The 27,862-nt window shown below is 41.9% G+C and overlaps 1 protein-coding gene across 1 annotated transcript in view; it reads right to left on the bottom strand.

Annotated features, from left to right (window-relative positions):
• Positions 1 to 2,887, bottom strand: part of LOC139392373 (gamma-aminobutyric acid type B receptor subunit 2-like) — a 354,915-nt gene extending 352,028 nt beyond the window's left edge. The window contains exon 1 of the mRNA XM_071140323.1: positions 1,792 to 2,887. Within this exon, the coding sequence (XP_070996424.1) occupies positions 1,792 to 2,103 (312 nt within the window). The 5' untranslated portion in view covers positions 2,104 to 2,887. The remainder of the gene's footprint in view (positions 1 to 1,791) is intronic.
• Between the last annotated feature and the right edge of the window lie 24,975 nt (positions 2,888 to 27,862).

Genomic DNA, 27,862 nt, shown 5'->3' with positions numbered 1-27,862 from the left:
ATTGACATAGGTATTATAAGTACCTATATATGTAAATAAATATTGCAATATATGCCCAAATGCTGGCTGCAGTAGAATACAGACTCACAAATCTTTTGAAACAGTTAATGAAGCTTCTTCAACGTCTACATTAACATCTGGGTAATTCTAACAGCATCATTCACATCGATCGTTTAGCAAACGTGTTTCCTCGATTAACATACCGGAGACCATTAATCACGTCAATTAAATTAGCTAGAGTGAGCGCTGCAGTTTTGGGCCCCTTAACTTTCAACCTGCTTCCACGTTGACATGGTAACGTAATGTTTATATAATAGCCTGGATATCACCTTTCTCACCTCCTCAATTGCTGCTATGCCATGGCCAAGCACCACGATGGGGCACAATCACTGAAGCCAATTGGCCAGCGGTAATGTCCGCACACTCAAATGGTTGGTTGATGGTTAAGAAAACGATCTATTATATTCTAACCATTCGATGTGATTTCCATGCAATATAGGTGGAATTCTCCTTATAATAATATACGCTACTGAGACTGACCAATGACTAATCATCAAAGGGGTGGTCATAACTGCATAATTAAAAACCTTCACACTACTAATATTGATTGGTAAACTGATCTTAAAGGGATAGTTCACTTAAATGACAAAAAAAACATATTGGGTTCCTTACCCTTATCATTACTCTATGATGAACAGGGTATGACGGCAATCCATGCGTTTGGTTTAGTTTCCCGGGCACTGCTTCCACATGCTAACGTTTTAGCATTTGTGGCACAAATGTTATTCAAGTAATGGGGCCGGCATTTGCATTTGTCGCGCTTCACAGTCAATTTTAAATACTTTCGGATGATTTGGACATGTTGCGCGAAAAAAACTCATATCCTTTCCATGACTTGAATGGGATTTGTTCCACAGATGCTTAAACGTTAGCGTGTGGAAACAGTGGAAGGGATGCAATGCACATAATTCCCATTCTTGACCACACAGATGCTGATATCCTTAAATGTGTATGCCAACAAGAGATCGCACATCAAATTACTGCCATCTTCAGGTTCAAGGAAAACGAACCTTTACTCTGTTACGAAATACAATGGGAATCGTGACTGAAATAACGATGGGGACTGAGTAATGCATTGCTTTACATAATGCCATAGCTATTTTAGGGTATCTTGTTCAATTATTCAACTGCAACCAACAGCTATAAATCAATATTTAAAGGTTCCTGTGCCTAATTGTGACAACAATTACGTTCTGCATCACAGCCATAATGACACGTCTTCAGCGCAGGAAAAGCTTACGGCAGTGTGAAGGCGTCAAATAGGGATGATTAATTGTAATTTGATCACGAGTTTGTTGCACGTGCGCGGCACCTATTCCAGCAAATTAATCTGAAATGGCCATTGTTTATGAAGTTATGACAAAAATAAATTATCAAAATTGAATGACAACAAAAATGAATAACAACATCCAATACTGTATGTTTTTGTGTTAATCCAACAGCGGAAAATCTCCAGGAATTACGAAAATTAAAACACATTTTCCAACACTGCGCACATGATTACAGAATTACGCTTTCCACATGGGCGCGCGATGTATGAGCGCTACCTCCAGGGCAGTGTAGGCTACCCCCCCCCCCCCCCCCCCCCCCCCCCCCCCCTCCCTGACACACACATACACACACGAACAACGAAAGCGTCCTGAAACGTTTATGCCCCAGAAACCCAAAGCAAACGCACATATATGATATAGGATACAAAGGCCATGGTGCAGAGTGGGTGAATGAGTTTACCTCGGTGTCGTAGATTTTGGTGATGAGTGAAAACTTGTAATTCCGTGATTCTTTTATATGTTGTATGGCCAGTTGGACTGCGGGCTCGATGCCCTGACTAATGCTGCTCATCAGCGCCGACTCGTTCATCGGCATGAGCACCATGATGGGCAACTTTTCATTATCCCCCGAGAACCAGCTGTTGTCCTGACCGTGCCTCGTATAGTCATTGCAGACCTTGGCTAGCGCAGGCTGAAACATCAAGATGGACAGGAGCAGGCATACCGACAGAGGCGTCATCTCCCATCCGCAGTGCCGTCGGGACGGGGCCATGCTACTGTGCAGGACGACCAAAGCAGATCCCACCGAGCTCTCACTGCTCAGACATCGCACATTTGGGGTCGTCCGAGATGGTCAAACAATCCACCCGAGAGGGAAATATTATTATTAAAATGGTCCAAACGGTAAAACCACAACCTTAGTCTTGGTAGGGGGTTCAACCGCAGTGAGACACTTCGACCTGATTGAAGTCTATTACAGTGAATTTAAAACAACTATATTGTCATTGACAGGTACTCTGTAAAATTAATCCAAGGGTCCAGTTTTAGTGGTGTACCATATATGGAAGAAACCGAGACGGTTCTGATGCAGAAGGTGTAATTGGCGCTGACGGTTGTCTCTCTCCTCCTGGTCTCGGTGATCCACAACAACTCCCTCCGCGTTAAAAATCTATCCAACTCAATCCCTCTCCTCACCTTGTGGAACTAGGGTGACCATGGCACAACTACATCACAATTCACAGTCTGTAGGATGCTCAATAAGACAACTTCAAGATGACAGAGGACGACCAGTCAGCCACTCTCGGTGACAAATGTTATGGATACAAATGTACCTCCTGAGTATTTTCCCCAGCCAAGAGACAGCAGAGTAGCCTAATAGAGCATCCGTGCCAACGCACTACAATATGTAGCCTATTCAGGGCGAAGAGAATATGGTAATTCTGGTTAAAATTTCCTAAATAGATAATCTTAAAAGCAGTCTTGATTGCAGCGTGTCCAGCGTGGGCGAGAACAGATGGCGTCGGCGTCCAGACAGCCCACGCGACTTGTGTCAGTGTGTGTGCGCTCGCTGCGGACGATGCTGCGGCTGCCTGAGTGTCTGGTAAAGTCTTCACTTATTTAATGTTGTTGCTGCTCAGAGCGCGAGCGGATGGGAGCAGCAAAATATATGTGGAAAAGAGGGGAGAGAGAGAGAGAGAGAGAGAGAGAGAGAGAGAGAAAGGGGAGGAAGGGGAACGCAGAGGGATGGATGGATGGTGCAAGCTCTTGTCGCCTAACAGGCAAAGGTGATTTATTGGGCTTTCATGTTTAGAAGACAGAAAGGATTTCAAACATGCAAGAGGGGTTGCATGTAGCCTGCTGTGTCAAGCAATGGCTCTATGAGCAAGCCTACGTCGTAAAACAGTAATATATTATGAAGGCTATATTAACATAGCTTACATTTCAAAATGGTTGATATTTTATATGTTGAAGCACAAGATAAGCCATCTAAGGATTCCGTTACAGAAGCACCAGGTTCATAAAATAAATTATTTAAAAAATATATATATAAAGTTATGGTAGCAGAATTGAATGTTGAACGCCACAAAAACAAAGTGTCAGAGACTCATATTACCGCCCGCTTTGTTAAATAAACACTGCCACCTAGCATCTTCAAGCGGTTTCTTACCTCTTTCCCTCATGAGTAATTGTCCACTTTGACTTTGGTGGGCAATGTATTAAAATTGTATGCCAATTGAAATTAAAGCATAATAGAAACAATATAATTAGGTGTACATACTCTAAATTTTATACAATCTGACAAATAGGGATTTTGGTGCCGTTTGAGTCTAGTTTCTGAGGACTAAATGAGCAAGATGCAGCTCTCCAAAGTTCGCCATTGGCGTCTGAAGTCGAACAGAAAAATAGGCAATTATTGAAATTGTTTGCTGTACATTTTATGATTTTTCTTAAACAGCATCAACGAGCAAGGCGAATCCATACCAGGGGCAACTGCTCTTTTCGTGCCATGGAAAACACTTGAAAGCATTTCCATAGTTGCTGTTTTGTCAATGAGGCACCATAGCTTAGACTAGCTTGACCTCGGGCAATTATAATGCATTTAGTTAGGCCAACTGTGCATGCAGAGATACCATGCGTTTCACCTGTTTGGTCACCTTCTAAAAATGTATGAGCATGTAAACAGAACATTATAGAGTGTAATGAAAGTCATTTAACCTGAAATAAACTATATAGCGTGGACTATGTGACATGGTATTGTGTAAACTAGGCAATATGGATGCAGGTGTATAGTTTACTACTGAATCAGGTCTGCACTAGGCCAGCTTTGTGTTAGCCCACTGAACTAAAGCCTATAGCTGTTAATTATTCATTATGCATAGTCTGATGAAATCTGCTACGTATAATTTCCATTCTGTTGAAATCTGTACATCCACATTACCCAGACATGTATGGTAACCCTTTAAGGCAAATCCACTGACCATAGCCATTTCCATCACTCCTCTAACCTCAGAAGTGTGTATGGCTCTGCCTAATCTACACATGTCATGGTTCATGTTAGAAATGGCACCCTTCGGCCTCCCGGGTGGCGCAGTGGTTAAGGGCGCTGTACTGCAGCGCCAGCTGTGCCATCAGAGTCCTGGGTTCGCGCCCAGGCTCTGTCGTAACCGGCCGCGACCGGGAGGTCCGTGGGGCGACGCACAATTGGCCTAGCGTCGCCCGGGTTAGGGAGGGCTTGGTCGGTAGGGGTGTCCTTGTCTCATCGCGCACCAGCGACTCCTGTGGCGGGCTGGGCGCAGTGTACCAAGGTGGCCAGGTGCACGGTGTTTCCTCCGGCGCATTGGTGCGGCTGGCCTCCGGGTTGGATGTGCGCTGTGTTAAAGAAGCAGCGGCTTGGTTGGTTGTGTATCGGAGGACGCATGACTTTCAACCTTCGTCTCTCCCGAGCCCGTACGGGAGTTGTAGCGATGAGACAAGATAGTAGCTACTACAACAATTGGATACCACGAAATTGGGGAGAAAAAGGGGTAAAATTCAAAAATAAAAACAAAAAAATAAAAAAAAGAAATGGCACCCTATTCCCTTTATAGTGCACTATATTTGACAAGGACCAATGGACTATGATCAAAAGTAGTGCACTATATAGGGTATAGGGTGCCATTCGGCGTATAGCCATGATGATGTCCATCTTTATTAAGGACACAAACAGAGGCGTTAAGGTGGGTATGGTTAGGCCTACCACAGACCCTCCTGGCTTCATGTCACCTAACCGCTATATAATCATAAAGCCTAGAGGACCAGTCTGTCCCCATAGGCTTGTTGCTGGAACCACTTGTGTGTTACAGTAAGGGCCTAACCATCTCTAACTATCCTAATCAAACTTGACCCTAAAGTAACGGGTTACACTGGAAGCTACTGGAGGGCCACAGTGTCTGCTGGTTGACTTTCTCGGATCTTCTCTGCATTTAAATCAGTGTCAGTGCACTAAATAGGGAATAGGGTGCCATTTGGGACAAATACAGAGCCAGTGTATGGTTTAGAGCTGGGATAGCAGGTGTTGTTACTCCTTAACCAATCAGTGACATGTACTGACCGATAAAAACCAGCAGGCACTGCTACGTTCAAGTGCTGGAGATTGCATCAATCTCCGGTGGTATTGTCTATATGTATTTATTTGGCACACTTAGGAGCTTTCTCCTCAACTGGTTTTGTCATTCATTGCAATTCATGATGATGATTTTATTCAGATAAAGGGAGAAGTTTGAGAATACTGCTCCGAAATACTGTTCTGGAAATGTGAAACTACATGTGCCTACCTGCAGACTATATCAGCTTTCTAAAAAGTGTATAAAAAAATGGAAAATGCTTATCAGAAAGGTATTGTAATACCTAGCCTCAAGAGGTTTGACAATTCCATGTTGATGAATGAGACAGTGCTGGTGCTACCAGATCACTATTTTACACCTAAAGTAATGCCCGGCCAAATCATGTCTTTCAGAATATATTCTGTGAAAATAAATAAGAACACAATTGGTTTGCCATTTTGTAGCCAAAGCTAGGGATGAACAGTAGTGCACTATAGAGAGAATGGGTTGACATTTGGGACGCAACCATGGATTTCTGTAGTTTCTAACTGTTTAGACCAGATGAAAGCCTCCTACCAGTCGATCTGACTTCTCTCAGTATTGCCAGATTGTTATTTTCTGTTCTGTGATATCCTTCTGTGATGTCCCATCTGTTTATTCCCCCATAAGACACCTCCCTCACTGTTCCAACTGCAGCAGAGAGAGAGAGAGAGAGAAAGAGAGACCGAAAGAAGAAGAGAGCGAGAGAGACGAAAGATATCAAGGATCTGGAAATATTATCTATGGAGGAGTGGTCTAAGATGACACCCAATGTGCTTTCCAATCTCATAAAACATTTTAGAAAAAGGCTGTGTTGTTATCCTCACAAGGGTAGGGTGCTGGCGTACTGAAAACAGGGGTGCCAATAATTTTGACCTCTATCTTTTAGAGATTTCTTTATTACGTGTTAAACAAAATCTCTTTCTTTGAGCAATTATATTAGTATAAAATGAAATAATTTTCAACAAATTTGAGCATGCAATATAGCTCAGTATTTGTGTTATTTATTTATGCAGTCTTTTTTGCTGATCTTTTTCAAAGGTCCCAATAATGATGTACCTGACTGTACATATACACTGAACAAAAATACTATAAAGCTATAGTGAGTTTCCCTGCTCTGCTTTTTACCCTAAGGTCTGATTATGATCCCTGTGACAATGAACTAGCAGCATAACCATGGTGTCTAACTCTACCTCTGTCTGGACCACAGTACATCTCTGTTCCAAATGACACCCTATTAGCTATATAGTGCACTACCTCTGAACACAACCTTATGGGCCCTGGTAAAAAAAAGTATTGCACTAAAGAGGGAATAGTGTTCCATTTGGGACTCAGACTCTGTGTTCCTACTACACTGATCAAAAATATTAATGCAACATGCAAGAATTTCAAAGAATTTATCTGAGTTACAGTTCATATTAGGAAATCAGCCAATTTAAATGAATTCATTAGACCCTAATCTATGGCTTTCACATGACTGGGAATACAGATATGCATCTGATGGTCACAGATACCTACTGTAGGTAGGGGCATGGATCAGAAAACCAGTCAGTATCTGGTGTGACCACCACGATAAATCTCCATCGCATAGAGTTGATCAGGCTGTTGATTGTGGTGAGTATGCAAGCCATGGAAGAACTGGGACATTTTCAGCTTCTGGGGATTGATTACAGATCTTTATGACATGGGGCCGTTGTTTATCATGCTGAAACATGAAGTGATGGTGGTGGATGAATGGCATAACAATGGTCCTCGGGATCTCGTTGCAGTATCTCTGTTACATTCAAATTTCCATCGATAAAATGCAATTGTGTTCGTTGTCCGTAGCTTATGCCTGCCCACACCATAACCCCACCACCACCATGGGGCACTCCGTTCACAATATTGACATCAGCAAACTGCTCACCCACACAATGCTATACATGCTGTCTGCAATCTGCCCTGTACAGTTGAAACCGGGATTCATCCGTGAAGAGCACACTTCTCCAGTGTGCCAGTGGCCGTCAAAGGTGAGCATTTTCCCATTGAAGTCGGTTACGACGCCAAACTGTATTCAGGCGAAGACCCTGGTGAGGATGAGGAGCACACAGATGAGCTTTCCTGAGACGGTTTCTGACAGTTTGTGCAGAAATTCTTAGATTCTGCAAACCCAGTTTCATCAGCTGTCCGGGTGGCTGGTCTCAGATGATCCCGCAGGTAAAGAACCGGATGTGGAGGTCCTGGGCTGGCATGGTTACACGTGGTCTGCAGTTGTGAGGCTGGTTGGACGTACTACCAAATTCTGTAAAATGACATTGGAGGCGGCTAATGGTAGAGAAAGTAACATTTCAATCTCTGGGAAGAGCTCTGGTGGACATTCCTGCAGTCAGCATGCCAATTGCTCGCTCCCTCAAAACTTGAGACTGTGGCATTGTGTTGTGTGACAAAACTGCAGATTTTAGAGTGGCCTTATATAGTCCCCAGCACAAGGCACACCTGTGTAATGATCATGCTGTTTAATCAGCTTCTTGATATGCCACACCAGTCAGTATCTTTGCAAAGTAGACATGCTCACTAACAAGGATGTAAACAAATTTGAGCGAAATAAGATTTTTGTGTATACATTTCTGGGATCTTAAATTTCTCCTTTATTTTCAAGTTTTCCACTCCGCTAGCTAGCACCTCGCCTAAATAGGTGTGCGTTTATTTTTCCTCTAGATTTCAGCTCATGGAATATGGGACCAACACTTTACATGTTGTTTTATATTTTTGTTCAGTGTATATACAGTACCAGTCAAAAGTTTGGACACACCTACTCATTCAAGGGTTATTTTTTATTTTCTTGTATATATATATATATATGCCATTTAGCAGATGTTTTTATCTAAAGAAACTTAGCCATGTGTGCATATCTTTTACTCTCAGGTGGTCCTGGGAATTAAACCCACTGTCCTACTGCTCTACCGACTGAGCTAAATATGTTGTAGCAACCACATCTGTATAAATACATGCAATCAACGTTCATGATTTGATTCAATTATATTGATGTAACTCAATATGTTCCAATGTTCTTATCATTTCATCCATGTCACGAATCATTCATCCTACATTTTTTGATCACGACTATGAATGTGTTCCTAAGGGATGTCGTCCTATGTTGACTACACTGATTCCCACAGTTGTGTCAAAATGGCTGGATGTCCTTTGGGTGGTGGATCAGTCTTGATACACATGGAAAACTTTTGAGCAGCATCGTTGCAGTTCTTGACCCAAACCATTGTGCTTGGCACCTACTACCATACCCCGTTCAAAGGCACTTCAATCTTTTGTCTTGCCCATTCACCCTCTGAATGGCACACATACACAATTGAGTCCGAATTGTTTCAAGGCTTAGAAATCCTTCCTTAACTTGTCTCATTCTCTCTCCTTCTACACTGATTGAAAGGAGGATTTAACAAGTGACATCAATAAAGGGTCATATCTTTCCCCTGTATTCACCTGGTCAGTCTATGTCATGGACAGTGCAGGTGTTCTTAACGTTTGTATACTCAGTGTATATTCTGCTAATTGGACCACACTGGCAACCGTATTGAAAAAGAAGAAAGCATTCATACAGTTGAAGTCGGAAGTTTACATGCACCTTAGCCAAATACATTTAAACTCCGTTTTTCACAATTCCTGACATTTAATCCTAGTAAAAATGCCCTGTCTTAGGCCAGTTAGGATCACCACTTTATTTTAAGAATGTGAAATGTCAGAATAATAGTAGAGAGAATGATTGATTTCAGCTGTTATTTCTTTTATCACATTCCCAGTGGGTCAGAAGTTTACATACACTCAATTAGTATTTGGTAGCATTGCCTTTAAATTTTTTAACTTGGGTCAAACATTTCAGGTAGCCTTCCACAAGCTTCCCACAATAAGTTGGGTGAATTTTGGCCCATTCCTCCTGACAGAACTTTTGTAACTGAGTCAGGTTTGTAGGCCTCCTTGTGTAACTGACAGTTAACCTGTAAGTCTATGTCGTTGTTTTTTGTTTGAATTGTTTACGTGTTCGCTATGCGGGGGAAATGATAAGACAAGCGGAACGATGTAGCTAATAACTGTTGTAACGGGGATCATTATTGTAGCAACACACCTTTGGAGGGAAGGCAATCCCGCGCTGTGTTAGCTAAGTTTTCATGTCATCGGGTGTAGTTCATAAAGGTTGAAGTGTGTATGTTAGGATGGTAACGTTATAATAATTAAGGATGATGTGTGAATTCATACCAGGAATGAAAAGTGTGAAGTTTGATTTCCTCCCTTCTGTAATAAGCAGCCAATGAGGTATTTTTCCTTTTTTCATGTGTTTAATCTTATACTGTTATAGCTCCGGCTAAACTGTTTATTTATGTAAGCACTTCAGAGTTATACCAAGCTAATAAGTCACTCGTAAGATAAGAAGGTTGTAAGAGTGTGCTTAACTGTATTTTCATTTACTTTATAGTTCTCACGGAAGGTGATGATTCTGACTAAAACTACAGAATAAAGCCGCCAGTTAAAATCAAGGAACGGTTGTGCTCGTGGTTACTGGAGGGAGCTATACCTTGCTCGCACATGCTTTTCCAGTTCTGCCCACAAATCTTCTATAGGATTGAGGTCAGGGCTTTGTGATTGCCACTCCAATACCTTAACGTTGTTCTCCTTAAGCCATTTTGCCACAACTTTGGAAGTATGCTTGGGGTCATTGTCCATTTGGAAGACCCATTTTCGACCAAGCTTTTACTTCCTGACTGATGTCTTGAGATGTGGCTTCAATATATCCACACAATTTCCCTTCCTCGTGATGCCATCTATTTTGTGACGTGCACCAGTCCCTCCTGTAGCAAAGCACCCCCACAACATGATGCTGCCATTCCCGTGCTTCACGGTTGGGATGGTGTTCTTCGGCTTGTAAGCCTCCCTCTTTTTCCTCCAAACAAACAGTTCTATTTTTGTTTCATCAGACCAGAGGACATGTCTCCAAAAAGTACAATCTTTGTCCCCATGCGCAGTTGCAAACCGTAGTCTGGTTTAAAAAAAAAAAAATGTTTACCCCCTTTTCGTGGTATCCAATTATTAGTAATTACTATCTTGTCTCATCGCTACAACTCCCGTACGGGCTCGGGAGAGACGGGTTACCTTGGTTAGCGCACACTGCGCCCAGCCCGCCACAGGAGTCGCTGGTGCGCGGTGAGACAAGGATATCCCTACCGGCCAAACCATTCCTAACCCGGACGATGCTAGGCTAATTGTGCGTCGCCCCAAGTTGATCCATTGGTTGCAGAGGGATTTATCCTTGAAAGGTTGAGTATTGCTTTCTAAATCTGAAGGTATCTCCAGACTTACTTATGCAGCCCAGTCCCTATAGCTTGACAACAAAATAGGTAAAGAGGTTGACCAGGTGCTTTTCAACTTCAACTCATATGAATATGGTGGACTCCATTTTTTTAGATTTTCCTACTTTGAATAATACTTTTAAGATAAATTGGACTAAACATTTTTTAAGGAATCCTACTTCAATTTGGAATTTCATCCCTCATTATATCTTCTCCCGTTCTGGTGTCCTCAATTTTATGTTACTTTGTAAATGTAACATTGATAAGATTCCTGCGAAATTATCTTCTTTTCATAGACAAGTCTTCTTAGCGTGGTCGTTAATATATAAACATAATTTTTCCCCTCATAGGTATTTCATTTGGAACAATAAGGACATTTTGTATAGAAACAAGTCTTTCTTTTTTAAGAACTGGTTCAATAATCATATCCTGCTGGTGAGTCAACTTTTTAATGCGGAATTTTCCAAGCTGTTTAAAGGCACAGTCAACTTAGTGTATGTAAACACCTTACCCACTGGAATTGTGATACAGTGAATTATAAGTGAAATAATCTGTAAACAATTGTTTGAAAAATGACTTGTGTCATGCACAAAGTAGATGTCCTAACCGACTTGCCAAAACTGTAGTTTGTTAACAATACATTTGTGGAGTGGTTGAAAAACAAGTTTTAATGACTCCAACCTAAAGTGTATGTAAACTTCTGACTTCAACTGTAGATGAAATTAAGGTGATTAGATTCAATTAACTAATTCACTGAAGTGGATCAGGCTGTGATTTAATCCACAGGGGTCCTATGTATTAAGCGTCTCAGAGAACGACTTCTGATTTAGGATCAGTTTTGCCTTGTAGATCACTGTGAATAAGATTACATGGTCAGAGGGGTTGGTTGATACATACAACAATTCTGAGCAAAGTCAACATTTGAATTAGCATCATTGGCTGAAAGTAGATTATAAAATGTCCATCTTACAACCATCCAGGTACAATGCAGATTGGATAAAAAGGGAGACTTGTTTTGACAGCATTGGTGCAAGTAAACACAGAGGGAAGGATACACACACACAATTATACTGTATATATATATATATATATATATATATATATATATATATATATATATATATATATATATATATATATATATATATATATCTTTGTATACAGATATCTCTGTTTTCTATCTGTTTTCTATATATTTTGGTTAGGTCAGGGTGTGACTAGGGTGGGTACTCTAGTGTTGTATGTCTAGGGTTTTGTATGTCTAGGGTTGTTGTAGGTCTAGGGGGTTTTGTATTTCTATGTTGGCCTGATATGGTTCCCAATCAAAGACAGCTGTTTATCGTTGTCTCTGATTGGGAATCATATTTAGGCAGCCCTGTTTCCCACTTTCTGTTGTGGGATCTTGTCTACAATTAAGTGCCTGTGTGCACACTAGTAGCGTCACGTTTCATTTGGTTGTTTGTTGTTTTGTTTTGGGGAGTTTCAGTTCATTAAAAATATGTGGTACTCTATTCACGCTGCACCTTGGTCTCATCATGACGACGAGCGTGACAGTATATATGCATATATACGGTATACACATGTCCATGTTCAATAGAGATTAATGGGATGGCTTGAGGACATCCCTCACTGCTACTCTGACAATGCACTGTTGGACGCACATCGAATTATACGTCAGGTGTTCCAAACACTACTGATGAGGCCTGGTTTATCATGTTTCCGATGGGTGTATTTTATAACAGCCTACACTGTCTATTCTTACTAACGCATTTAGAGGATTTGCTGATTACTGGACTGCCTGACAGATCGTTAATCATGTTTCCTTTCTTCCTTTTCATTGAAATGGAATTCTGCCGTATTAAATCACACCATTTCTGACATGAAAACGCATTCAGTACAGCTTGGTTTAGTTAACATTAGAGGCCTAGAAAAGAATTGAATTTCACGCGTGTGTTGGTGTAGGAATTGGGAGATAAAGAGGCAAACAAGAAAGAACATCCTATTCTATTCAAGTGCATGGTTGTGTTATTGTACAAGTAGGTTTCCTAATGTTTGACTGGCGGAGTTTAATGGACTCAATACAGAGATGGAGCTAGTTAGGACCCATGTGAGGGATTAAATGACTGTTTGGTGAATTGAAGGAAAGGATGGAAAACATGGCTCAGTACCTCAGTTCTATAGTTAGAACTAAGGGACATTCATGGATTGTAGGAACCTAACAAGGTGTCCTTTTATAGTATAGTTTAAAAAGCTATATCCTTTAATCAAACTCTCTGTCGTCTAATAATCCCTCAGAATTGAGGGTGAGGGGTTTTCATCTTGTAAAGGAAAACCTATTGAAGTCTATGTTAACAAACGTACAGTAAAGATACTACCGGTGCCTCATCACCATTGTAGAAGAGAAACTATGCAGTTTAAGTGTGTAACCCAAATGGCACCCTACTCCTTAGCCTATTCAATACCTATGGACCCTGGTCAAAAGTAGTGTGCTATGAAAGGATTAAGCGAATAAACAATGGTCAAAAGTAGGGCACTATATAGGGAATAGAGTGCCATTTAGGACACACACTAGCGTCAAAGGAGAAGGGTGTTGTGACCTTACAACCAAGTCATCTCACACATGGCTGAGTCCAAAACCAAAACTCCAGTAATGGACTGTACATCAAACTGAAGTCGGTTACTACTGGAATACCAGACACTGCAGAACAATTTTATTATGAACCAAAGATGCTCCTCTTCTTCTTGTTCTTGACACGCCTATGGTGCGGTTACAGTGGAGGAGATATTTGAATAATTGCTTTCCAAATCAGGAGTCACAGTCCTGAGAATCCCATGCATACCAAGAAGTTCTATTGGTGATTCTCACTGCAGTCACAGCCGTTTGCTGGCGTCGCAGGGAAAATGCATGTTTTATGAGATCGGGAACATGAAGACACTGCAGATTGCACTCGTATCCTTCCCAAGGCAGGAGGGGAGGGACACACTGGGTTGCCTTCGGAGTAACTGAGTAGCGCTCAACGAAAAACACAGCCTCATGATTTGAAGGTTGTTTTTGTTAATATCAACCACACTTTATTTCCGGTATTTAGAGATGTCTGTGTGCTGCGTATAAAAGCCCTAGGGATGAGTCATCTCACTGTTGAGGGGTGTCGGAGACGACAACAGATACATTACAAATATATAACAGTCAGACAAGCAGTAACAGCAGAACCTCTAAAATGGAAATGGAGATTCATGGATCCACTGGAACAGAGCAGAAATGCATTCAGGGGCACAGACTGTTGAGGAGACTACTGTCAAATCAAGTCAAATTGTATTTCTCACATGCGCCGAATACAAGTTAAATTGAATCTCCAATTTAGGTTATATCTACATGTTGGTAGAGTGAAAGTGACTATGCATAGATAATAAACAGAGAGTAGCAGCATCGTAAAGAGGGGGTGGGGGGGCACAACAGAAATAGTCTGGGTAGCCATTTGATTAGCTGTTCAGAAGTCTTATGGCTTGGGAGTAGAAGCTGTTAAGAAGTATTTTGGACCTAGACTTGGCACTCTAGTACCGCTTGCCGTCCAGTAGCAGAGAGAACAGTCTATGACTAGGGTGGCTGGAGTCTTTGACAATTATTATGGCCTTCCTCTGACACCGCCTGGTATAGAGGTCCTGGATGGCAGGATGCTTGGCCCCAGTGATGTACTGGTCCGTACGCACTACCCTCTGTAGTGCCTTGCGGTCGGAGGCCGAGCAGTTGCCATACAAGGCAGTGATGCAACCAGTCAGAATGCTCTCGATGGTGCAGCTGTAAAGCTTTTTGAGGATCTGGGAACCCATGCCAAATATTTTCAGTCTCCTGAGGGGGAAAAGGCTTTGTTGTGCCCTCTTCACAACTGTCTTGGTGTGTTTGGACCATGATAGTTTGTTGGTGATGTGGATACCAAAGAACTTGAAGCTCTCAACCTGCTCCACTAGAGCCCTGTCGATGAGAATGGGGGTGTGCTCGGTCCTCCTTTTCCTGTAGTCCACTATCATCTCCTTTGTCCTGATCACGTTGAGGGAGAGGTTGTTATCCTGGCTGTCTCATCGTTGTCGGTTGTCGTGTCTTTGGCTATGCCGGATTAAGTGATTTGACATGCTATTTTATAAAATCCTTTCTCCGTAATTAATATTACCTGATTAAGCTAATCATGTAAATTTAATTAACTAGAGAGTCGTGGAACCACAAAATAATATTTATAGAGCTGTTATCTTCCGAATAAACTCTTAAAGACCTAGTAATATTTACATCAATAACAGTCAATATTAATCGTCACCTTAATTCAGCCTCATCTGAAAGTTGTAAATTCTTGGTTATCTTCACGAACCCTGGCTAACAAGTTGAATCAGCAATACAAAATTGGGTTAAATTATTTATTTACTAAATACCTAACTAATCACACAGAATTATATAGACAAAGAATGAATCATACCTTGATTACAAATGACGTCATAAAGGAAAACGTCCCTAGCGGGCGGAACAGATATGACAGCTGGTTACACAAAAGAAAAGGGGCTGGGTTTGAGTGAAAGAGCGGGAAGACTGAGGGACAAAGGGAGAAGCTGTGCTATCATAAATACAGTATCTTATGCATTCGAAATGATCACCCATTTGGAAAAGGAAAATGCAATAAATATTTACTCTGAGCTTTGGTAGGTTGGTGGTAGATGGAAGGCCGTGTTGCCAAACCGAGTCCTTTGTCCTTTGAAGAATGTCTCTGGTGGTCAATTGGATACGTTGTAGTAATGTCGTTGTGTGGTAGACGGGATAATCTGTCTGTTCTTTCCTAGCCCAAATTTGCAGCTACTGTTGCTTACTCAACGGCTAGGAGGTATCACTTCTGTAGTGAATAAGAGTTCAAAGTTCATACCATTCGCAACCAAAGCTCACGCTGAGGTTGGCTTAGTTCTGTAGTTGACATGTTAGTCCTTTTAACGCAGAGCCTGCAGACCTATTGTGGTCAAGGGCTTATATAGTGGAGGGAGAAAGGCGTGTTTCACAGTCTACAGCCCATGTCTCTTCACAGGGGAGGGTCACTGATTGAGCAGAGCCCTAACCTTATGAAAACCCAAATCTCTCATTTGGAAGCTAAAATTACATTTAATCTCTTCACCAATAATTTTATATTCAAACATTTAAATTGAACAACAATTCCATGTGAATCCGATAACTGCAATGTGCAGACTTTCCACTGTAGAGTTTATGTCATCTTATCATTGATGAGAATGTCTCAGATGACAACCAAACTGACATCATATTCATTAAGCACCACCGCATATGTTCAATTGGTCGGATTACCAGAATATAGTTCATTTCCCCCCACCTTCTGATGTTCCCAGGATCTCTAAAACCTTGGGGTTTTCAAATTTCACATCAGTAGGGTAGAGAGAGGTAAAAGGGTGGAAGAGGTATTTATGACTGTCATAAACCTACCCCCAGGCCAACGTCATGACACGGTGATCAGGCCTACCACTGTTGTGTTATCGGCAAACTTAATGATGGTGTTGGGAGTTGTGCCTGGCCATGCAGTCATAGGTGAACAGGGAGTATAGGAGGGGACTGAGCACTCGGCTAAAATTCATCATCACAGAATTATAGTTCTGTAGCTTCGTAATAAGACTGTAATTAGCAACATTGCATCAGCATGTTACCATTGCATGACTTTTAAGATTTACTAGTTTCTGTATCTGCTAGAAGTCAGATGAAGCAGACAAACATGGGTAATGTTTTAAAAGTGGGTACGCATATCTTGCCATTCATGAGAAGGCATTCTGGCCTCCAGTATCCAGTATTTGAGTTAATATAGAGTATCAGTTTGGGGAATCCCCTTCCACCAGCCTCATTCAATAGTGCCTTGAGTGGACAACAGCATCTTATTTACAAAACCCAATCAAATGGTACCTGGGTTGACTGGGGTTACAGATTCCTATCTACCTTATCTCTGTCCAAAGATTAAGATGAGATTATTCAGGATATGAGAATATCCAGAGATGAAGACGAGGAATGCCGTTGAGGATATTTTGGCTGTACTGTTTGTACTGAGCATTGTTAATTAAGGCAAGGCTGCGTCTTCTGCAATCCCAATTCACATTACACTGTATCACATATTACCTACAGTACAATTTGACATGTGCTCGTAGATTAAGGTAGATTGAAAGAGAGCAGATATTTGTCATCACCGACCTTCTAGCCATCGCTGATCCATTTTTCATTTTCCATTAGTTTTGTCTTGTCTTCCTTCACACCTGGTTCCAATCCCATCAATTACATGTTGTGTATTTAACCCTCTGTTTCCTCTCATGTCCTTGTCGGAGATTGTTTGATTGTATGTTTTGTGCAAGTAATGAGTCGGTGTGCGACGGGTTTTGTACCCACTTGAATTATTTAGTATATTTTGGTTGTCTGAGTTTTGTGAGCACTTATTAAACGACTCCGTTTATACCAAGTTGGTTCACCTGCGCCTGACTTCTCTGCCACCAGCACGCACCCATTACAAGCATACATGGTTAATATTTGCCATTTGCACCTCTGCATGATCACATTTATCAATAAAAACGCTATTAGTATAACCAAGACATGAGTGGAACAAATCATGTCAATCTTAAACAAATATAAATGAAACAAGGTTTTCAATCACTATTGATGTTTACTGCTTTGAACTGAACAAATTGGAAGGACACATTTTATAGTATTTTATGGAAATGATAAATGAGCCCTATTGAACACAAATTAAGGCCGGTCTACACACCACATGAGGGACAGAGTTTTACTGTGTGTGTGTGTTGCAAATATATTTCTTGCACTTTATGCATGTGAACTGTGTCTTCCTGTCCTTCTTAGGTCCACAGACATCACAACACTTTTTCTTGTTGCTACCGGCTCCAATCTAGAATGATGAAAACACAAATTTGACTAACATCTCAATCACTCACTCACATATATACAATTGAAGTCAGAAGTTTACATACACCTCAGCCAAATACAATTTTCTTCTTGGTGACAGGGGGCAGTATTGAGTAGCTTGGATGAATAAGGTGCCCAGAGTAAACTGCCTGCTACTCTGTCCCAGATGCTAATATATGCATATTATTAGTAGTATTGGATAGAAAACACTCTGACGTTTCTTAAACTGTTTGAATGATGTCTGTGAGTATAACATGGCAGGCGAAAACCTGAGACAAATCCAACCAGGAAGTGGGAAATCTGAGGTTTGTAGTTTCATTTAAGTGATTTCCTATCCAATATGCTGTGTCTATGGGGCCAGATTGCGCTGTTCCTTTTTCCTCTGTAATGAATACGCTATTGTTCGGTTGGAATATTATTGAAGATTTATTATAAAAAGACCCTACGAATTGATTGTAAACATCGTTTGACATGTTTCTACAAACTGTAATGGAACTCTTTTGACTCTCCGACTAGATTTTGCTCTCACACATTGTGCCTTTGGAATAGTGAACTAAAAGCGGTATTTGGACATAAATATGGACGTAATCGAACAAAACAAAAAATTATTGTGGAAGTGGGTGTCCTGGCAGTGCCTTCCGAAGAAGATCAGCAAAAGTAAGTGAAGATTTATAACACTATTTATGACTTTTGTTGACTCCACAATTTGGCGGGTAACTGTATGGCTTGCTTTTGTGGCTGAACGCAGTTCTCAGATTATTGAATATTGTGCTTTTGCCGTAAAGCTTTTTTGAAATCTGACACAGCGGTTGCATTAAGAAAAAGTTTATCTTTAATTCTATGTAAAACACGTATCTTTCATCAAAGTTTATGATGAGTATTTCTGTTATTTGATGTGGCTCTCTGCAATTTCTCCGGATGTTTTGGAGGCATTTCTGAACATGGCACCAATGTAAACTGAGGTTTTTGGACATAAATATGAACTTGATCAAACAAAACATGCATGTATTGTGTAACATTGAGTCCTGGGAGTGTTATCTGATGAAGATTGTCAAAGGTTAGTGGTTAATTTGATCTATATTTCTGCTTTTTGTGACACCTCTCTTTGGTTGGAAAATGGCTGAATATATTATGTGACTAGTTGCTGACCTAACATAATGAAATGATATGTTCTCCTTTCGCCGAAAAGCCTTTTTGAAATAGGACACTGTGGTTGGATTTACAATACGTTTATCTTTAAAATGGTGTAAAATACTTGTATGGTTGAGGAATTTTAATTACTCGATTTCTGTTGTTTTGAATTTGGCGCCCTGCAATTTCACTGGCTGTTGGCAAGGTGGGACGCTAGCGTCCCGAACGATCCCAGAGAGGTTAAACTCAGTTTTTCACAATTCTTGACATTTAATCCTAGTAAAAATTCCCCGTCTTAGGCCAGTTAGGACCACCACTTTATTTGAAGAATGTGAAATGTCAGCATAAAAGTCGAGAGAATGATATATTTAAGCTTTTATTTATTTTATCATATTCCCAGTGGGTCAGAAGTTTACATACACTCAATTAGTATTTGGTAGCATTGCCTGTAAATTTTTTAACTTGGGTCAAACGTTTCAGGTAGCCTTCCACAAGCTTGCCACAATAAGTTGGGTGAATTTTGGCCCATTCCTCCTGACAGAGCTGGTGTAACTGAGTCAGGTTTGTAGGCCTCCTTGCTTGCACACACTTTTTCAGTTCTGCCCAAATATTTTCTATAGGATTGCGATCAGGGCTTTGTGATGGCCACTCCAATACCATGACTTTGTTGTCCTTAAGCTATTTTGACACAACTTTGGAAGTATGCTTGGGGTCATTGTCCATTTGGAAGACCCATTTGCGACCAAGCTTTAACTTCCTGACTGATGTCTTGAGATGTTGCTTCAACATATCCACACAAAGCACCCCCACAACATGATGCTGCCACCCACTTGCTTCACGTTTGGGATGGTGTTCTTTGGCTTGCAAGCCTCCCCCCTTTTCCTCCAAACATAATGATGGTCATTATGACCCAACAGTTCTGTTTTTGTTTCATCAGACCAGAGAAGATTTCTCCAGTACGATCTTTGTCCCCATGTACAGTTGCAAATCGTAGTCTGGCTTTTTTATGGCGGTTTTGGAGCAGTGGCTTCTTCCTTGCTGAGCGACCTTTCAGGTTATGTTGATTTAGGACTCGTTTTACTGTGGCTATAGACACCTTTGTACCTGTTTCCTCCTCTTCACAAGGTCCTTGGCTGTTGTTCTGGGATTGATTTGCACTTTTCACACCAAAGTACGTTCATCAGAACGTGTTTCCTTCCTGAGCGGTATGGCGGCTGCATGGTCACATGGTGTTTATACTTGCATACTATTGTTTGTACAGATGAACGTGGTACCTTCAGGCGTTTGGAAATTGCTCCCAAGATTGAACCAGACTTGTGGAGGTCTACAATCTTATTTCTGAGGTATTGGCTGATTTCTTTTGATTTTCCAATGACGTCAAGCAAACAGGCACTGTTTGAAGGTAGGCCTTGAAATACATCCACAGGTGCACCTCCAATTGACTCAAATTATGTCAATTAGCCTATCAGAAGCTTCTAAAGCCATGACATAATTTTATTGAATTTTCCAAGTTGTTTAAAGGCACAGTCAACTTAGTGTATGTAAACTTCTGACGGGAATTGTGATACAGTGAATTATAAGTGAAATAATCTGTCTGTAAACAATTGTTGGAAAAATGACTTGTACAAAGTAGATGTCCGAACTGACTAGCCAAAACTATAGTTTGTTAACAATACATTTGTGGAGTGGTTGAAAAACCACAACCTCCAACCTAAGTGTATGTAAACTTCCGACTTCAACTGTATCTAACAAGTAATATCTAACAGTGTCACACCCTGATCTGTTTCACCTGTCTTAGTGATTGTCTCTACCCCCCTCCAGGTGTTGCCCATCTTCCCCATTATCCCCTGTGTATTTATACCTGTGTTCTCTGTTGGTCTGTTGTCAGTTCAAGTCAACCAGCGTTTTGTGTCTCAGCTCCTGCTTATTCAAGTCTCTCTTTTCGTGCCCTCCTGGTTTTGACCCTTGCCTGTCCTGACTCCAAGCACGCTTGCCTGACCACTCTGCCTGCCCCTGACACTGAGCCTGCCTGCCGATCTGTACCTTTGTCCCCTTCTGGATTACCGACCTCTGCCTTACCCTGACCCTGAGCCTAACTGACCTAAAACAGGGAATTTTTACTAGGATTAAATGTCAGGAATTGTGAAAACCTGAGTTTAAATGTATTTGGCTAAGGTGCATGTAAACTTGCGACTTCAACTGTATTAATGCACTGTCAGAGCTAGAAGCACAAGCATTTCGCTACACCTGCAATAACATCTGCTAAACACGTGTATGTGACCAATACATTTGATTTGATTTGTACTGCTAGAAGTGGCAGCGGCCCCTAAATCAAATCAAATCAAATGTATTTATATAGCACTTATTAGATCAGCTGAAAGTGCTGTACAGAAACCCAGCCTAAAACCCCAAACAGCAGGCAATGCAGGTGTAGAGCGTAAGCTGCTCATCAACAGCAATGTTGGACCCAGGGTTGTAAAACAGGGGAAGGAGGTCCACCCACCTGTCCCACACTGACCTGATTACAGCTAGCTTGTCTCTCTGCCGCTGAGCTGGTCTGGTGTCTCTTTTATTGAAATGCGTAATCCTCTAAATAATGTAGAAGTTTTCCAGAGACATTGCTGCACGAAAAGTTCTCCGCCATTTTCTTCATCCCACAGGGATTCTGTGGATTCCCCATTGGATCTGAAAACACCAGCATGGATAAGAACCCCAAAGTATGCATATAAATGAGTTCGGTCCATCTCCTTCCATCTCTCTCCAAACACACAGCTTCCCTCCAAATTAGTGCAGTCCAGAATGATTTTCTGGATGGTGTCTGGGATGAGCAGTTGAAAAGAAGACGATGTCCTGTACATGAGTAACCACCATCCTCGTCGGCCCTGGTTGCATCCTTATCACTTTGGCAGCCATGCGGGGTGGCTCATTCCTTGGGCAAGAAGACCATTCAATTTCACAATGTTTTGAAATCCATATACCTCCTCCTGCCGGCTGCTGATGAGCTGGTTGCTGGCGGGCTGGTCCTGGGGCTGGCTGAGGGTCAATCTCATCCTCTTTTTCCAACTCACTGTCAGACTCTGAATTGACAGAGACATGATCCTCATATTTGGAACATTCTTAATCTTCCAGAGTGGAAGACGCTCCTTCCACACTAATCAAATTAAATCAAAGTTTATTTGTCACATGTGCCTAATACAACAGGTGAAATGCCTTACAGTGAAACCTTACACCTTACAGTGAAATGCTTACGTCCGGGCTCTAACCAATAGTGTAACAAAGGTATTAGGTGAACAATAGGTAAGTAAAGAAATAAAACAACAGTAAAAAGACAGTGAAAAATAAAAGTAACGAGGCTATATACAGTAGCAAGGCTATAAAAGTAGCGAGGCTACATATAGAAAATGGCTAGTCAGGCTGATTGAGGTAGTATGTACATGTAGATATGGTTAAAGTGACTATGCATATGTGATGAACAGAGAGTAGCAGTAGCGTAAAAGAGGGGTTGGCGGGTGGTGGATGACGGGACTCAATGCAGATAGCCCGGTTAGCCAATGTGCGGGAGCACTGGTTGGTCGGCCCAATTGAGGTAGTATGTACATGAATGTATAGTTAAAGTGACTATGCATATATGATAAACAGAGAGTAGCAGCAGCGTAAAAGAGGTGTTGGGGGGGAACACAATGCAAATAGTCTAGCTTCTCTAGCTTCTCTCTCTGCAAAAATAATTTCTAAGGCCCTCTGAGCAGAGATTATTTTTGCCATACTGATTGAATGTGATAAGGAGCCACACATGCAAAGCTATTTATTTGTTGTGTCTCACCCCCAATTTGCAACTGGCTGGGGTAGAGCGTAAGAAAATACTGCATTTTTTACAACATATCGAAAAATGTATTGTAATTACATTGTGCAGGTTCCCGCAAGACATTGTGTAGTGTCACACACTAAAAAGGGTAAAGTGCGAGAAAAGCGGGAGACAGACAGACAGGCAGGGAGACAGGCAGACAGGCAGGGAGACAGACAGGTTCTTGGTGTTGAAACAGCAGGCCCAGGGAGGAGGAAGACAGAGTGAAGGCACACAGCAGACCTTTTTGTTTCATTTTTACATGTTTTCACCTACACACACTCAATAAAATTGTGTTATTTTACATGTTCTTCACAGAAAATGAGTCAAGGCCAATGAGCCTCAGGTTGGAAAAACACTGTTTTATTTTCGGAAACATTGAAAATGAGTCCCACAGACCCGAACATCACAAAAGGGTTAAAAATATTTTTATGGAGGTAACATGGGGACCTTTATGACAGCTGCTGTTCATCATCGGAAACAGCTACGCCTGGAAACACAGACAACACCAACAAGAGGTCTGTGTGTGTGTGTGTGTGTGTGTGTGTGTGTGTGTGTGTGTGTGTGTGTGTGTGTGTGTGTGTGTGTGTGTGTGTGTGTGTGTGTGTGTGTGTGTGTGTGTGTGTGTGTGTGTGTGTGTGTACCTATCTTGCTGCGTGTGTGTGTGCGTACGTGTGTGAACAGGAAATGCTTTAATCTGCCAGGCATAGCCAATGAAGGGAAGGGAGTTAAAACAGTGAGGTTTGAAGCTGTCACACCGTCTAAAGGCTGGTGGAGACAGGAAGGGAGATAAAACAGTGAGGTTTGATGCTGTCACACCGTCTAAAGTCTGGTGGCGACAGGAAGGGAGATAAAACAGTGAGGTTTGAAGCTGTCACACCGTCTAAAGGCTGGTGGAGACAGGAAGGGAGATAAAACAGTGAGGTTTGAAGCTGTCACACCGTCTAAAGGCTGGTGGAGACAGGAAGGGAGTTAAAACAGTGAGGTTTGAAGCTGTCACACCGTCTAAAGGCTGGTGGTGACAGGAAGGGAGTTAAAACAGTGAGGTTTGATGCTGTGGCACTGTCTAAAGGCTGGTGGCGACAGGAAGGGAGTTAAAACAGTGAGGTTTGAAGCTGTGGCACTGTCTAAAGGCTGGTGGTGTGACAGGAAAACAGGATGTCAATGTGTCGGCTCTGTTTTAAGGGTTGGATGTCAGCGAACCCAGTTCTTAATTAGAGCCTATAGGTCTGAGGGCCTGGCAGAGTGGAGCTGTGCTCTCTCACATTAGCCCTAGAACTATTATTAAAAACTGTCACTTTAATTAGCGGGTATGATCACGCACACATTCACACAGATGAAGGCAGACACAGACACACAAAGATGTAGACACACATGAATACACACACACAAATATATAAACACACACACAGACTATCATACACAACGAGAAAAAAAAACGTGATTACCATCAGTATTGACTTCAGTCATTTCCCTAGCTCCATTTGGGGCGGCAGGGTAGCCTAGTGGTTAGAGTGTTGGACTAGTAACTGGAAGGTTGCAAGTTCAAACCCCTGAGCTGACAAGGTACGTGTTGTTCTGCCCCTGAACAGGCAGTTAACCCACTGTTCCTAGGCCGTCATTGAAATAAGAATCTGACTTGTCTAGTTAAATTTAAAAAATGTAATGGAAACCTGGTCAACAGCCTCAAGGGTCCCAAAGTATTTTCTGAATTCAAGTCGTTTCTGCTTCCACAACCCTACAACACTGGCAAAACACTTTAAGAACATCACCAGATGTCTTCCCAAAAACAGCAGAAGGTCAAAATAATAGGTTGGGTTGATTTTGTCCTTTGTCGCAGAACCCTATGGGCCCTGGTCAAAAGTGCACTAAATAGAGAATAGGGTTCCATTTGGGATGCAAAACACTAGAACTAAGAACCCTACAATGTGTTCAATGTGCTGGGACTGCTATGACCCATCACACTGTCCCACAGTTACAGCAGTGAAGATCTCTTTGCCAGTAGCTGTTTGGCTGAATAACAGTGCTGTTCATTAGAGTATGATGCTGACAGGCTGGCTGACCAAGATACAATACTCCCAGAATAGATAGATTATCAACTTCTCCTCCATTTCTATGCCTGTTCCCCTCAAAGCATCTACAGATGACAATCACTGAGGGGTCACCTGACCCACCTGGTACATACAGTGCATTAACTCTTGCAACAAAGAACCATCAATGTATCTTCGTTTTGGACATATTTGGTGACATGACATGTTTATAGTTGCATAGCCAAGTCAATATGAAATCATTGAAAGTTTTGTCAAATATATTTCCATGTAAGTTTGAAACTGATTATCACAGTAAATTTATGAGATACAAAATCAGTAATAATCAGAAAATATGGTTCTTCATTGCAAGCAAGAGTGTTTGGTTGCCATGGGGATATGTTATACACCCACAACCAGGCTGCTGTATTTCTGTCACTATGTGGCATCTCCTAGGATGTGTCCCAAATGGCACCCTATTGACTAGAGTGCACTATTTCTGACCTGGTCAAAAGTAGTGCACTATATAGAAAATAGGGTGCTATTTGGAACGCAAATCTTGTAAACACCATGCAGTCTCTCCTCAGGACACTGTGATGGTTAACATGGCATGTCAGAAAGAGTCTTCCAGTCTCTGTCTCACAATCCTTTAATTGTTGTGTTAGACATACAGTGCCTTCAGAAAGTATTTACACCCCTTGACTTTTTACAAATTTTGTTGTGTTACAACCTGAATTTAAAATGGGTTAAATTTAGTTTTGTTGTCACTGGCTTATACACAACACCCCATCATATCAAAGTGGAATTATGTTTTTAGACATTGTTACAAATTAATACAAAATGAAAAACTGAAATGTCTTGAGTCAATAAGTATTTAAACCCTTTGTTATGTCAAGCCTAAATAAGTTCAGGAGTAACAGGTCACATAATAACTTGCATGGGCTCACGGTGTGCAATAATTGAGTTTAACATGATTTTTTAATGACTACCTCATCTCATACAATTATCTGTAAGGTCCCTCAGTCAAGCAGTGAATTTCAAACACAGATTCAACCACAAAGACCTGGGAGGTTTTCCAATGACTCGCAAAGAAGGTGTCCTTCCTAACTCAGTTGCCAGAGAGGAAGGACACCACTCAGGGATTTCACCATGAGGCCAATGGTAACTTTAAAATAGTTACAAAGTTTAATGGCTGTGATAGGAGAAAACTGATGGATCAACAACATTGTAGTTACTCCTTTCACTCGGTCATTTCAGTTAGCATTGTGGAGTAACTACAATGTTGTTAATCCATCCTCCGTTTTCTCCTATCACAACCTGTACATAATACAAATATTCCAAAACATGCATCCTGTTTGCAACAAGGAACTAAATTAATACTGCAAAAAAATATGACAAAGCAATTAACTTTTTCTCTTGAATATAAAGTGTTATGTTTGGGGCAAATCCAATTCAACATATTACAAACAAAGTGGTGGCGTCATCACGTTATGGGTATGCTTGTATCGTTAAGGGGAGTTTTATTAAACATAATGGAGCTAAGCACAGGCAAACCCTAGTGCAAAACCACAAACACACACAATGCCTGACTGATCTCAGAGGGGGACTGGCGCTCCAGGACTCTTGGCCAGCACCATCAATTATGAAGGAAATCCAATCCACCCGAGACAAATAAAAGTTAGCTCCTGAAAGGATAAGAGCCAGTCGATGACTTATACATGTTTGTGTACAGGGTGTGGGGCTGATGGTTCCATAGAAAGAGATGATAGATAGATAGATAGAAAGAGATGATAGAAAGATATGATAGATAGATAGATAGATAGATAGATAGATAGATTTATTTATTCCCAAAAACCAGTGTCGGTCAAAGCCACACACACGGGCTCAATAAGACCCAGTCCAAAACAACAGGACGAAAACGGTACGAGAACAAAATACTTCCACAGAAATCACACACATCAAATAACAGAAAACAGGGCTCTACCCGTCAAACAGGAGACGAGGAGGCTCACACTCTCTTCACCCGAGGGAGTCGGACGAACGGTAGCCAGGTAGAGCTTTAAGCTGGAGCAGAAAACCCTGGCACCCAGCCGCCGCTCCATCGTACTCCCTCAGGGGAGCGAGACGCAACGCGCTGGGACCAGACGATGACGGTGGAGTAGTGGGTTGCGTCGTCTGTGGGTGAGCTGGGGTGGATGTCGGGAGACCACTCCTCTCCCATCGCTCCATCCTCTCCATCATCAGGTCCATCGCTGAACCGATCCGATGGAGGACGGCTGTATGATGGAGAACACGCTCCTCCATCGATGGAAGAGGGGTGGTCGCTGCTCCTGCTGACTCTATGGGTTTGGTGCGGGCTTCTGTCATGTACTTCTAGAAGTAGTGGGTGGAGGAGTCAGGCGCAGAGAGCAGGGTAGTAATATGTGGAATATTTATTCCCAAAAACCAGTGTCGGTCAAAGCCACACACACGGGTGCAATAAGACCCAGTCCAAAACAACAGGACGAAAACGTTACGAGAACAAAATACTTCCACAGAAATCACACACATCAAATAACAGAAAACAAGCCGGCAGGCCTACCGGGTTTAAATAGCCCAAAACCAAAACCTAAACAAGAAACAGGTGCAACTAATCAGACAAAACTAAATGAAACAGGAAAGGGGATCAGTGGCAGCTAGTAGGCCGGCGACGACGACCGCCGAGCGCCGCCCGAACAGGAAGAGGCACCATCTTCGGCAGGATTCGTGACAGATGGATAGATAGAGATCCAGCAGTGATCCTCCTCCATTACAACACCTTATCAGTCTTTGTGGCGTACTAAATGGCACTCTATTCCCTAAATAGTGCACTACGTTAGTCCAAAGTAGTGCACTATATAGGAAATAAGCTGCAATTTGGGACGCATTCTCTGTCTGTCTCTCTTCACTAATGAGAACCATCCAGCCAGTCAGTCAGCCAGCTAGTCAGCCAGACAGTTTGCCAGCCAGCCAGTCAGTCAGTCAGCTTGTCAGCCAACCTTCTGGCTGGCTAGTCAGTCAGACAACCAGACAGTAAGCCAGCCACCCAGCCAGCCAGTCAGCCAGCCAGTCAGTGAGGAAAGGAGGGAGGCCCAGACGGTCCGGCCCACGTGGCTGACTGAT

This window comes from Oncorhynchus clarkii, chromosome 32, assembly GCF_045791955.1.
Source record: "Oncorhynchus clarkii lewisi isolate Uvic-CL-2024 chromosome 32, UVic_Ocla_1.0, whole genome shotgun sequence".
Classification (NCBI taxonomy): Eukaryota; Metazoa; Chordata; class Actinopteri; order Salmoniformes; family Salmonidae; genus Oncorhynchus; species Oncorhynchus clarkii.
This window is presented reverse-complemented; position numbering and strand designations above follow the sequence as displayed.